Source organism: Colossoma macropomum, unplaced genomic scaffold (assembly GCF_904425465.1).
Source record: "Colossoma macropomum unplaced genomic scaffold, Colossoma_macropomum, whole genome shotgun sequence".
Lineage (NCBI taxonomy): Eukaryota > Metazoa > Chordata > Actinopteri > Characiformes > Serrasalmidae > Colossoma > Colossoma macropomum.
The window spans coordinates 433,434-448,291 of NW_023496043.1; the positions used below are offsets into that span (position 1 = coordinate 433,434).

Below are 14,858 nucleotides of genomic sequence, written 5' to 3' on the forward strand. Positions count from 1 at the left end.
AAAGTTTGTGGTCCATTTACCATAGTCGTTTTATGTATTCTACAGTGCTGTGAAAAAGTATTTGCCCTTTTCCAGTTTCTTCTATTTTTGCATATTTGTCACACTTGAATGTTTCAGATCATCAAACTACATTTGTTTAGACAAAAATAACACAAATAAACACAAAATGCTGTTTTTAAATGATGGTTTCATTCATTAAAGGAAAAATGCTGTTCAGCCCAAACTGGCCCTATGTGATGAAGTAATTGCCCCCTTAGCTACTAAATCAACCAGTTAGCCAAATTCAACTAATTATTGGGTTCAATTTCACCATCCACACAAAGGCATGATTACTGTCAGACCTGCTGGATCTAAACATCACTTAAATAAAACCTGTCTGGCAGTGTGAAGCCAGCCAAAAAGCAGCACATGATGACACGTTCTAAAGAAATTCAAATTCAGATGCGAAATAAAAGTTGTTAAAATCTACCAGCCTTAAAAGGGTTAAAAAGCCATTGCTGAGACTCTGGAACTCCAGCGAACCATAGTGAGAGCTATTATCCACAAATGGAGAAAACTTGGAACAGTGGTGAACCTTCCTAGGAGTGGCTGGCCTACCAAAATTAAGGTTTTGGAGTGGCTGAGTCAAAGTCCTGACTTTGTCTCATTGAAATGCTGTGGCAAGACCTTAAATGGTCAGCTCATGCTCAGAACCCCTCCAGTGTAGCTGAATTAAAACAATTCTGCAAAGAAGAGTGAGCCAGAATTCCTCACAGCGATGTAAAAGACTCATTGCAAGTTATTGCAAACGTTTGATTGCAGATGTTACTGCCGAGGGTGGCACAACCAGTCATTAGGTTTAGGGGGCAATCACTTTTTCACATGGGTGATATAGGTTTTGAATTAATCTTTATCATGAATAAATGGAAATGATCATTAACAGCTGCATTTTGTTTTTGCTCGTGATGTCTTCATATTATATGAAAATTAGCTGGATGATCTGAGATATTTAACCCCACCGCGGCCCAGAAGGATAAGCGGTTTAGATGATGGATGGATGAATCTGAGCTATTTAAATGTGACAAATTAGCAAAAATAGAAGAAATCAGGTGAATGGCTTTTTCACAGCACTGTACGCCAGGCAGGAGGCAACAGTCAAGACAAAAATAAAAAAGTCACTATAAATGTACCTAATTGGTGTCTCACACATGCCGGAGTTTTTCATAGATGTGCTAACAAGGTCCTGCTGTTTTACAATATTTAGCTATGGAGCCTTTGAGGGTGTTCTTAGTTTCAGAAAATACTGTGCATCTCTGGTCAAGTTCAGCAAATAAACAACTATTGGGCTTTAAACTGTACAGAAGTGTGAAGTGTTTTCACTTAGAAAATCAACAAAACATGTCATTTGACCAGGGGTGCCCAAACTTTTGTATACCATATTTAGTTATTATATAACTCCACCTCTGAGGTCATGTTGCATTTTGTAGTCCCTAGTAAGAGTCTCTGGAGGACCTTCAACATGCCCGAACAAGGACCTCCGACATGCCCAAATAAGTAACCCTGTAGCGGTGTTCTCTGTGAAAAATGAGTGGTGTTTTTGAAAATTGCCCCTGCTGCACCCTGTAATAGACGAAAATCTTCCAAAACCATTTTATCCTACATACATTTTTCTCCCTGAATGTCACTGGATCCTAAATTATGAGGTCATTAAGTATTCGAAATTCTGATATTGCTACAGGCAGACTAACATTCTTGCATGCTGAAATGCAGTAATGAAGTTAAATGAAAGTAAGGCCCCTACTATTAGTATATACTAGTTGTACTCCCTTTACGTACGAAAATAAGTCCTAAGTCAAAAGTTTCTGACAACAACAGCAAAGGTGATGTTTAAACGTTTATAGATGTGTAAAATTTCTAACCAAGTTGCACATCCTCTCCTCAAACGTTTTTAGTTTTTTTTTTCATCGTGTCCATAGGCAAATAGCCATGGTTGTGTCAGAGAACTTGTAAAGAGGAGCATTACCACTCTGTAATGTCCTCTGGGTTTCTCAAACGCTAGAGGGCACTAGCGAGGGAGTCCAAAATGAGTGGCATTGTTAAGCATTGAGTTAAGCATTGAACAAAATCATAGTTTATCAATGCATAAACATTTTTTATAGAAAGAAATACGAAGAGCATAAAACATTTTAACGCTGCTGTTATATTTCTAAGAGCTTTTGAACTCGAGTTATAGGAATTCTTCACTGTTTTATTGAAATACGTCCTTCTACTTTCTAAAATTAAAGTTCTGGGCAAGTGACTAGAAACTATTTTAACTTTTGCAGTGATGTTTTTGATATAACTAGGAAGTGGCCAGGCTTCTCATAAACCAACTCTGGTTGTGTTTCACTTGAACTACACTGGCTACACTGCCCCCATGATTTCCGGTGATACTGCTTCATTTCATCCACATCCATAATTCTTCAAAGAATGTGCACAAATACAGCTGAAATGAACACAGAGTACAGACAAAAGCCTCCAAACCATATTTAATGTTGAGCACAAAAGAGCCATTGCTAGCTTCTCCAACTGTAGCCTGTTATTGCCAAAGCCACTTAACTAACCTTACTGGCTTGTGTGGGGTAAGGTTGTGAGTCTTATGATATCGTTTAATTGCACGTGTTAGCATCCATGTAGCACATAAGCTCACGATTCAAATGACACAGTTATATTTGAGAGTAGAAATGTACGTAGGACAAAACGTATCAGCTTCGAATGTCGTCAGCTAACTGTAGAACGCGCTGAGACTACTTTCAAAAACTCCAATCATTCTTCCCATAGACCAAAACAACTGCATACAAATGCTAATAGTGAACAACAAAGTGACAACAGGTCCTCAGAGGTCTATATACAGTATAGCATTCTGCTTGAAATCTCCTTATCAATGTGTGCTGTATGATGCCGTATTATAGTAGCAATTCAACTGTATGCTGTGTGTGTATGTCTCAGGATCTCACCGCATCATTGAGAGTGATTATGATGATGCTATTACGGTAGTGTCTTCAGGTGGGTGGGGTGGGGGCATGGTTGCTGTGGTCATGCAATAGACGTCCAGCACAGGGCGAGAGAGAAAGAAGACGTTGTGATTCATAATGTACCACTGGCTCAGTAGATTGTCATTTGTGTCCATTTTGTGATGAAATCAACTACCATCATACACTACTGTTCAAAAGTTTGGAATCAAAGTTTCCCACAATATAAAATCTATTTTGTTGCAGATAAATGTTTAAAATAATTTTAGTATGCTCATCCTGTAGAATTACACTAGTTTTAGGCAATTAGTAGGAAGCTGTAAAACAAATTCAGAAATGTTTGTATCCTGTGTAACCAACTTTTAAGACTGAAGTTTGGAGATGTGGAAAAATATGCCTGCAAATTTCTTTGAAAAGCTGAAACCAAGTCTCATGAAAAGAATGGAAGCTGTAGTAAAGGCAAAACGTGGACACATTAAATAACAAGAAATATGATGGTATCTAGCTGTTGAGGCTTCGGCTATTTTTCTAATGCAGTCAAATGAATAACTTGTACATGATGTCCACTTTGACTGGTCTCTAATGTTTGCACATTTCTACATATCATTCATTGATCTCTTATCGTCAAATGTAGAATTAAACATCTGAAATACTAGTGTCTATTTTATCTTGTTCAGTATTTTAATCTATATTGTATTAGTTATTATTGTATATAAAATAACAAAAATGATTCCAAACCTTTGAACCACATAATATGTGACAAAAAACCTTTCTGAAAGACCAGTAGATGAACATTTTTGAACCAAAATTTAAAATATCAATGATAATAAAACATATATAACTATTAGTTCTGGCAAGTAAAGACTAGACACTGTAATCCAAACTTTTGTATTGAAATGATGCCACAGAACAATTCCAAATTCAGTGGCTGACAAATGGAGCATCATTCAGTTTGTTTGTTGTTTGTTAGAGGTAAAGTCAGTCTTTCTCCCCCTCTGCTGGGCTATGGTAGTAATGGAGCTGCGCCACAGAGATAAACTCACAAACCAAACTGCATGGAAATCTCAGGAATGGCACCGTAGTTAAATCAGCAGTAGCACTTCGTAACACCCTCATAAGTCCCATTGAAATGTGCTATAAAGCTGGCATAATCCTTGTGAAACAGAAATAACAGGCTATGACAGCTTAATGCACATTAATATGGGTCTTATGAAAAAAGGTTCACTTCTTGTGTTAACCTTAAGTATTTTTTTCTGTTGCATGCCTGTAGCAAAGCTTGCTGTAGATGCTGTAGAGTAATGAGTAGTGATTTTGTGGCGTGGAGAGTTTTGAAGACTGTGACGGCTCACAGCTTTAAGCATATCATTCTGGTTTAGCCATATAATCTCTTCAAGTAAGGGGGCGTGTTTGATGCAACTGTCTGAGATTGTGTAAATGATGCCATGTATGTCACAAAAGTCATTACATCAAACTTCAAGTATCTATGTTGATATCTATGGATGGGATGATGTAAAAAATTCTTATCATCATATCAGGGACCAAAATTGACATTTTTTTGGATTATTATTATGATGTTAAAATATATTGAAATCATTGAAATCACTTAACCACAGATATTATCAGGGACGTGGGAAGGTGTTTTAAGTAGGGGGTCTTATACAGTGACAGTTCTACACATATAAAAAACATAGCAGCCGACCATGGACGCAAAGCCTGTTCTCTCCAGGATAATTGCAGGAAGTAATGACTTTGGTTGAAATTTGTACAAAGACAAGATGCATGTTTGTATACATAATGTTTTACCTTATCAACGTTATTGAATTTCGTTGTTTTTTTGTAATTATTTGCTCATTCAGGCATTGATGCCTGCAACATTCCAAAAATTCAGGTGGGGCAAAACTAGAAATGTGGGTGAAATGTTCAAGAATCATCTTAAACAGGTGACGCAGCAATATTTAAGTATAAAAGGAGCATCCAGGAAAGGCCTAGTCTTTTATAAGCAAGGAATGTTCCAGACGTCTTTGGACGTGGCTTATCTGAATGCACAGTGAGTTGATACTATTGTTTATGGAAATAATGGAAGTCATGTTCTCCTAGCCAAAGAAAGAAAAGGAGCAGTCAGATTGTTACCAGCATAAAGTTTAAAAGTCAGGGTTTGTCATAACATTTGAGTGTGTTAGTGTCTCTGTGAAAGCACAGAGCTTTGTGCTGAAAGATAAACACACATTTTGGAGCAACACATTTAGCCTTCTAGATGACATCTTTTTCAGGGACAGTGCCTAGCCACATGCATTACAACAGCATGGCTGTATAATCAGAGAGTCCAGACCTGTGTCCTATTGAAAACATGTGTCATTATGAAGCACAGTATATGACAACAAGGGCCCCATGCATTTGCACAGCTGAAGGCTTACATAATGGAAGAGTGGCAAAAAACAATCCACTTCCAAAACCAGATCAGTTGGTCTCTTCAGTCCACAAATGATTACTAAGTGCTGTTAAAAGTAAAGGTGATGTATTACAGTGGTAAAAGTGCTCCTATCTTCCAACCTCCAACTATAACTATAGTTTCTAACATTTTTGGAATGTTTAGAGCATATTTTTACAAAAAAGCAACAATTTATAATGCAAAACACAAAAAATATTGTGTTATTGTACTTTTTTTATTTGAACATAGGCAATTTAAACAGAATGTACTAAACACTGCTGTCTGTTTTATTAGCATTTCACATAATGTCTCATCTTTTTTAGAATATAGAAAACAAAAATACAAACTCTACTCTACAACAAGCACAGATTTAGGGCATTCTAGAAATGTGACTTGATTTATGTAGTGCATTCAGCAGCCCCTGGTCCCTTCCCACATCCCTGGGTATTATATTTATAGACTTTTTAATCTTTCATCTTTAGTAAGTTATTAACTTTTTGAAAAGACAATAAGACTGGACAGTTATCTCAATTATTACATTTATGTGGGTTTTATATCATGAAATATATCATTAAAACTGTTAGTAACCCCATCCCTACTGCTATGTAATACTGTACAGATAAGGCTGCACCGTGTGGGCTTTTTGATCATTTTTAGCAGCCTGGCATTAATATCTGATATTGTATGGTTAAAGATATGCGGTAGTGTTCTGTACACTGTTTCTTGGCTTCTTTTTGGCATGTTCAGAGTGGTAGAGCTTGTGCTGGTAGTTCGGCACAACACGTTCGCATGAGCTCTAGTGAGAGTTTAAAATGAATAGTTTGACACAGAAAAAGACAGAACAAATTTACTTTATTTCTCAGCATTAGCCCGAATGTAGTCAATCTGTAGTCAAGGCATGTTTGGTGGCTGATGTAGCTAACAAGACGTGGAAACTTCTACCTCACCAGCACTGTAAGCCTAAATCATCACTTGCCTTAAACTGTGTTGATTTCTATAGTAATTTCAAATAGACTTGCTGAAGTGGTTTCTGACACTGTGTGATGTACTATTAGCTATAAACGTAAACAAAAGCAGTTAGCACAATGCTATTTGATGTGGTATTAGCTTCCATTATTTGTTAGCTACATTGGCTTCGTAGCTTCAGTGCAGAACTTCAGACACTAAACATGTCTTGGCTGAATGACTACATTTCGAGTAACTGAGAAAACTGTCAATTTGATTTCTGGCTGAATAACCGCCTTAAAAATCTGAATTTGTGGGTATCATTATTAAAGATACCTACACATTGATTTTCTATCTCTTGGGAAAGATGTGATGATGACACTGAACGATGAGTATACTTAAGCACAGCCCTCACTTTGTGAATGCGTGTGTTTATGTGTTTGTGTGCGCATGATGACATCCCAGCAGCGGAGAGGAATTCCAGAGACAGAGAGAGGTCCAGCACACTGACCGTTCCGGAGAGGCAGGCGGCTGTCCAGCATCGCTCCCGCTCCGTCTCCCCACACAGAGAGGACCAGTGTAGAGCCCGCTCCAGACCCACACATGTGCCCATGCAGAGGTACACATACATGCTTACAAACAGATTTGTTATTTATATGAAACAGTCATTTATATGTACCTATGTGGAATAATATGACCCATTGTGTTATTGTTGGAACAAAACCAAAATAGAAACTTTACAGGAGAAGGAGAAAAACATTCTAACATTCTTATATATAAATACCTGTATGTAATAATAAAATGCCCCATGTGTATTATATATATACAGTGCAAACGTTTAAAGGACTCGTTTTTTTATTTGAAAAAAGTAGTCGATATATATATTTTGTAGGCTAGTTTGAAGAACAAAGTTTGGTTCCAGATCTCCTCGATGCCCCTAGCCTTCACATGTATTTGTGAAATTACCTCAGTTAACATAATGAAGGACTGATTAGCCAAATCAGTTGTTTGATGATATGTAGAAATAATACTGGGCTTCCTAGCAGAGGTTTGGAAATGGGTACCCAAACACACTGACAGACATAAAATCACTACTTGTTATTTGTATTTATTGTAAACACCTCCTATTCACACTCCTTTTATCAGGTCCACTTACCATATAGGAGCACTTCTACAATTACAGACTGTAGTCCATCTGTTTCTCTGCGTACTTTGTTAGCCCCCTTTTACCCTGTTCTTCAATAGTCAGGACACCCACAGGACCACCACAGACCACTTACCATTTGGGTGGTGGATCATTCTCAGCACTACAGTGACACTGACGTGGTGGTGGTATGTTAGTGTGTGTTGCACTGGTAGAAAGGCATCAGACACAGCAGTGCTGAGACATCTCCTAATGTAACTTTTGCTTTTCAGAATGTTTATTGGTGCATTCATCAGGAATTATAAAGAGCAGATGGTTTTCAAAAGGTGTAAAAAACAATAAATATAAACCCACACAATGGTTTTTTTAGGACACCAACATGTTTTTATTTATGTCTTCCTCTCGCTCTCTTTTCAGAAGTCTGGATGAAATTCATCAGAACCGGCATCATTCTCACTCGCCCACTCTCTACCACAACTCTCAGCAGGAGCACAGATCTATAGACTCTGACTACGACTATTCTGAGGACAGGTACAGTGTTTTGTTTTGTTTTGTTTTGTTTTGTTTTGTTTTTTGGAGGAAACCTTTGATGATGATTCAGATCTCTGCTGAAAGCCAAAGATATATCGTTAATTATTATAGGTATACCAGTCAATACCAGTCAAAAGATTGGACACACTTAATCGAATGTATGTTTCTTATAATCCTAAAGACATTTTAATCTTCAAACATATGCTTAAATGCTTCAAACTCTGTTTCTAAGACAAATATAAAGAGCAAAGGTAATACCTGTGTATGAAATTATTCCCAAAACAATGTTAAAAGATGACATAAGTGAAGATTGTACCAAGCTTTTTAGAAATACATCCCAGGTGGCTCCTCAGGAAACTACTTAAAGTGGAATTCTACTGATTTGAAAAATGTCTGTATAATTTAGTGATTGAGGTGTAAACAAAGTTATTCAGAGTGGTTTGATGTGAAATGGTTCATTGTAGAGAAATGTGTAGAAATGGTTTTTCTTTACAGTGGTGGTGATAGGAACCAGGGATGATGATGACTACAATGGAAATATAGTCATTTTATTTACTATCCAAAGTGAAACCAATCTGAGTGACTTTGGTTATATATTAATGATTAAATTATGCAGAAATTTTGAAAAATCTGTGCAATTCCCTTGAAGAGACTGCCAACAGCCTATAAAGCTGCATCAAAGCAGAAATTACCTGCTCTGAAGAATCTAAACCCAAAATTTTGAATCACTACATAATTCCATAGTTTTTAAATCTTTCCTATTACTCTAAAATGTGCAACATAGTAAAATGAAGGACCTTCTTTGAGTAGGTGTGTCCAAACTTTTGATCATTTCAAAAATGTAGATGTAATAATGAGATTTTTGATATTAATAATAAAGATTTTTGATGCAGTAGATCCTGTTAGAGTTAATGAACTGCATTGTTACTGCCCAGACGAGTTGTTTAATAGCCTACTTTTACTCTGCTAACTACTAATACTACTAATATGACTAACAGTCATTTAGTTGTTCAGTCATTACTATGGTTATGATCATTATTAATACTATGATTTCTAAATATGTGTGTCATTATTTCCCTTTGTTCACTGATTCGTATGTGTTTTTTATTGGCCATCCCTTTTACTTTCGGCTTGGGTTACGTTCGTTTCGTCTTGTCATTCATCACCATGGCAACCTCAGTGAGGTCCTGGAGATGCACAGGTCAATCCGGGGCGGGAGTGCTGAGTGCCTGCACACAAACAGGTAAAACTAAATAAATAAATAAATGAAATAAAATGGGTTGTCAGTCAAGCTGTCTTGATTTGACAACACTGCCCAGCATTATTTTCCAAGTCACAAAGACAAACCTCAGTTCCAAACAAGTTGGGACAGTCTCTGAAATGCTAATAAAAATGGAAAGCAGTGAATACCAAATTCTGGATGACCTGTAATAAAGCGAAGATGTCTTCAGCTGTGCGACCTGTAGGGTCTTTCTTTTCAATGGGAGACTGGACTGGACTGCCGGCAAGCCAGCCTAGGACCCCCACTCTCTAATTAAGCAGCCATGCTATTGTATCACATGCAGATGCATTGTCATGTTAAAATAAGCATGAACATTCCTGAAAAAGATGGCATCTAAATGGCAGCAGATATTGCTCCAAAATGTGTGTATATCTTTCAGTGTTAATGGTGCCTTCACAGATATGCCAGTTACCAATGCGATAGACACTAATACACCCCCATACCAGACCCTGGCTTTTAAACTTTACACTGGTAACAATCTGAATGCTCCGTTACTCCTTTGACCCCGGGGGACACAACGTCCATTATTTCCACAAACAGTCTGAAAGTTTGACTCTTCAGACCAGAGTGCATGTTTCCACTGTCTGTCCGTTTATTTTAGATGAACTCAAGCCCAGAGAAACTGGCGGCGTTTATGGACATTGTTGATATTTGGCTTCTGTTGCGCATAATACAGTAGTAACTTGCATTTGTGGAGGCACAGTGTCTATTCACAGTGGTTTGTCAAAATTTTTCACAGCTCATGTGGTGCTACTTTCTAATGTAGTGCATTCAATTGTTGTTTTTGGCCTTCCCCTTTACACACATAGATTTCTTGCAATCACTCATTGGGGAACCTTGTTTTTAATGGTAAAATAGTGAGCCTTAACCCATTCCTGCTCATGACCAGGCCTTTTCTGAATGCTCGTTTATACCCAAGTATGATTGCATCACCTGTTTAAGATGTTTTTACTATTTCACAAGTCTAAATGTGTCACAGGCAGTTTCAGAATGAGCATATATTTACAAAATCAATGAAGTTGATAAAGTGAATCACTAAACATCTTGTTTTTGTACTGTTTTTATTTAACCACAGGTCGAAGTTTTACAAAGATTTCTAAGTCGCTGCTTTCTGTTTTTTGTTAGCATTTCACTTACTGTCCCAACTGTTTTGGAATTGAGGGTTGTTGTTCAAACTCTGAGAATCTGTGAAGAATTCGAACAAAAACAAACTTCATTGATATGTATAAGATATAGCTTTGAGCCAATGTCTGTTGCTTGCCTTAGCTTATATTATCTAGTGAATTTGGCTACAGTGATTATACTTACATAAAGGCAGAGCTATCTTTTCTATGCATGTCCAAATTGCATGTTTACATTGCTCTAATGTGTTTCTTTTCTTTATTCTTCCCATTGCATGGCCATTCTGTGTACTAACTTGATTAGGAACTTAGCTAGGCACTGTAATACCTTGCCCCCAAAGATGCCCTTGTTAGTGAATGGCATTCACAAAGACATATACAGGTAAGAGCTTTACCCCAGCTATTAAAGGAATACTGTAGCTTTTTTTCCAACCTAATCTCTACTTGCCACATCTCAATGTCATTCATCAGGGATTTGTTGAATCATGTGCTACAGATGGAGCAGACAGAGATTAGAAAGTGCTGGTATATTCCTTTAAGATCAACATACCCATCCATTGCCGATCCATCTTTGCCACAATGTGTACCAATTAGCTACATATGTATAGGTGCTGTGTTTGTATATAATATTGCTCATGTAAAATAATGAAAATACACAATTTTGTCATTAGGTTTTCTAAGATTTTCATCCATCTGTGAAACTGACACATTCTTTCCAGATGCAGCACCTCAGATTTGGAAGGCTGTCCTAGATAAGCCACTTACAGTAGAACAGCTGTTTTTGGCTGTTTACAGAAGCATATGGGTGTTTTCTATAGTCTCGCTTTAGAGATAACTGATGCAAAGCCATCTAATGGTTGCATAAGCTGATTGAGTTATATTTAATCTCCATACATGAACAGGTCTGCAGGGGTCACGTGTGTTACGTAATTGAACTGCATCAGTTAGTGGTCAGCACGTTTACAGAATGCCATGGTCTGTGCTTAAAGGAATATCCCAGCACTTTTAGCTCTGTTTAGCTCTTATCTCTGTTTGCTGCATCTGTAGCATATGGTCGATCAGCATGCACAGTAATTTTGACACTTTTCCCTGTACTTAGAAAATAACAGGAAACTCGAAGCAAACAGAACAAGCCAATGAGCAGATGCTGGATTTAAAGTGTTTTCTGTTGTTTTTTCTAATTACAGAGAAATCATTGTAATTGGTAACTGACTGTTTGCTGTAGATGTGGCAGATTGAGATTAAACGCTGGAGAATTCCTTTAACACCACCCATGGTCAAAATGTAGTCGTATGCAAAAGTTTGAGCTCCCCTGGGCAAATGACACGTTTTGTTGAGTGAAAATAAGTTAACACACTGTAAAAAAAATGTTTTAACATTTAAAATAACTTTTAAAAAGTTATCAGCTACCGTAAAATGTGTAGTTAAAATGTTTCAAGGCAGCCTGGTAACTAAATTTTTTAAATAAAATTGGCTAATTTTTTTATAGTGCAGAAAATATGCTCAAATGTGGCATTTTTCTGGAAGTTCTAGCTCGCAGTTTCTATTTATTTGCTGATTTAATATATTGGAAAAAATAAAACATCAAATAAAAAATGTGCCATTACTTTTGCACAAGGCCACATTTAATGTTTTTTTCCAATATGTTAAATTCAGCCAATAAACAGTCATTATGCATTAAATGTGCAGAAGTGTGTTCTCTGTAGAGGATGTTTTGACTTATTTTCACATAAGAAATCTTTAAAATGACGTTTAACCAGGGAGACCCAAACTGGAACTTTTTAGCAATAATGAATACACTCTGCATCAGGGTCACCTGTAGAACTATCTGTGTACTGATAATCAGGAAAAATGCATTTCATTCATTTTTGGTGTAACAATTTATCCCCTTCACTTCATACTGTTAAGGCCAGTAGGAACACTGTTGTTACTGAATTATGTCTGGTATATTGTATTTGACCATTCAGAGTCAAAATCATTTGCAATGCAAATTTACTTTTAAAATATAGATCGTCTGGTTTAGCAAATGTAAAGTGTTTTGCACAAGCTTTTGCCACTTAGCTAGATGAGTTCCTGTGTGCTTTGTTCAGTCCATGAGCTTTTTCATTTCATGATTTTATTTTCTTTTTTCCTGTGGGCTTCTATGGGCCTGGGAATCTATTTTCCTTCTGGATGGAGCAAATTCCAGTCAGATTGTAGGTCATATATCAAAGTAATAACTGCAAACGTAGCCCAAGAGTCTGTCCAGTCCACAGGATAAAAGACATTTAAACCCTAAGCTTTAACCATAATCCACCACAAAGCAACCTTGAAAAACTTGCTTGATCTTTTGTTCATTTCTTCTGCTTATCAGCTGTTCTTCATGTAAATATCTTTACAGTTTACTTTACGCTTGTTGGTTTTGTTTCTGCATGCTTTTTTTGTTTGTTTACTTGTTTCTTCCCATGCTAAGCTCCACCCTTCCTGCATGCCTAAAGAGTAAATCGTCGCGGCGACTAGAAGTGGGCGGAGTTGCCCCTCGTAGCGCCGTCCCACAGCGCGTGCTCAGATTTACAGATGAGGTCAGCATTAGGTAAGGGCCTGTGGGCTTACTCTGAGACACTGAGGCTAGCAAAGAAGTGGAGGAAGAAAATGTGCAGAATCATTTGATTTGACAGCAACCCAGAAAAGGTGCTCTGCTTTTAAAGGGCAATTCCACTGATTCTTTCTAGATTTCTGTAGAATTGAGTCATTTAGATGTGAACAAAGTCATTCACGTTTACTCTCTCTCTACAAAGACCGCAAATTTTAGAGCACAGTGTCTATTTATTTGCTGGGTTTAACATGAAAAAACAACATAAAATATGCAATTTGCCTTATCTTTTGCACAGGCCATAAAATAAAAGAGTTTGATGTAAACATTGCTACAATTTAAACTCCCAGGTCCATACAGGAGCCTAAGCTGCAGAACAGCCTGTTTTGAATTCATTGTTTCTGTGATGTCACAAAAACCAATGCATACAGCCTCCTGCAGCAGTTTAGATCCACCTACTCACGCTGAGGTTATGGGAGGTTTTTCAGTCTGGACTGTTTTTTGAATCAGCCACAATTCAGAGCAGCCAATCATAACAGGGCTCATATAGATAAATCAGTCAGAAAGGCGCATTAACATAAACAGCCAGTTTAATTCTAAGGCTAAAAGATAAGTTGAAGAATGGTCATGCAAAAATTAAATATGACCTTTTTGATACATAAAACAACACTAATATTACTATTATGTGGACTAGGGGATAATGAAATGCAAGAACATGTAGGATATAGGCCCTTTAAAGGCCCAGTAACAAAAATGGTCTGCTTAAAGGGATAAAGAGAGGTTTGGAGTGGTCATATAAAAAAGTAGTATGACTGTTTTTGTCACATAAAAGTGGACCTTTATTAAAAACAAGAAAAAAAAAAATCATACCACTCAGTAATGTGTGAGAATGTTGTAGGAGAACGGTTTTACAGTAATAACTTGTTTTTTCAGTATTTCTTTTATAAAATCTTGTTACTAACACAGTTACAACAGTGCTAGTAAGAAGCATTTTCACCGCCTGTCAGAGTTAACTGCCAAGATTACACTGACCGGTCTGTTTTACTGAAAACGCTGATTCCTCTGAAAATATTTTTAGCATGTTCTTTGTAACTGGACCCTTAATGCTCTTGCTGAGCTTTAATCGGCATCGTTCATCATTGCTGTCAGGTTTCAAAGTGATAAAATCTAATGTCCAGCTGGCCAAAGGCGAGTGGAGAAGAGAAAGAGAAAGGATTAGAGAGGGAAATAGAACTGGGGCCAAATGATGCCAGGCATGCGTCAATATCCCTGACCTATAGACACAGTTAGTGCATCAGCCATCTGTTCAAGAACAAGTCTAGAGAAAAGGGCACGCTCCCAAAGCTCTAATGAGGCGCTTTAGCACCCAGAGGCATGGCTTAAAAAGCTGCGGAAGGACTGACTCCTCATGCAAAGTTCACACATATATTCACCTATATGTCCAAAGCTACCATGAGCATATTCCCCTACAGTCGTATGCAAAAGTTTGGATGTCCATGGTTGAATAACATGTATTGTCATCAGTCCGAGCTGAAACACTCTTTAGAACTTCAGTATGAATGGGTGGGGCTAAACTGCTGTAGGCTGATAGATGTAAATGAGGTTCTCGCAACATCAGAAACACTGAATTCAAAACAGGCAAAGTTTCTATATATGGACTGTATGAACTGAGTAGTAAATGGTACGCTTTGGAACTTTAACCATGTTTACATATTACTTCAAACTCCTTTATTTTAAAAAAGTGAGAGAAATTTGTCTTTCTATGATACTAGCACTGTAAGTTTGTTCCCTGTAGAGGATGTCGTGTTCCTGGAGGTGTTTGAACTTTTCCATATGGCTATAGTT

The 14,858-nt window shown here is 37.3% G+C and overlaps 1 protein-coding gene across 1 annotated transcript in view; it reads left to right on the forward strand.

The window, feature by feature from the left end:
* rims1b (regulating synaptic membrane exocytosis 1b) overlaps window positions 1-14,858 on the forward strand; it is a 101,635-nt gene that overhangs the window by 61,395 nt on the left and 25,382 nt on the right. The window contains 3 exon segments of the mRNA XM_036564859.1: window positions 6,829-6,982; window positions 7,925-8,038; window positions 9,219-9,281. Coding sequence (XP_036420752.1) covers window positions 6,829-6,982; window positions 7,925-8,038; window positions 9,219-9,281 — 331 coding nt within the window.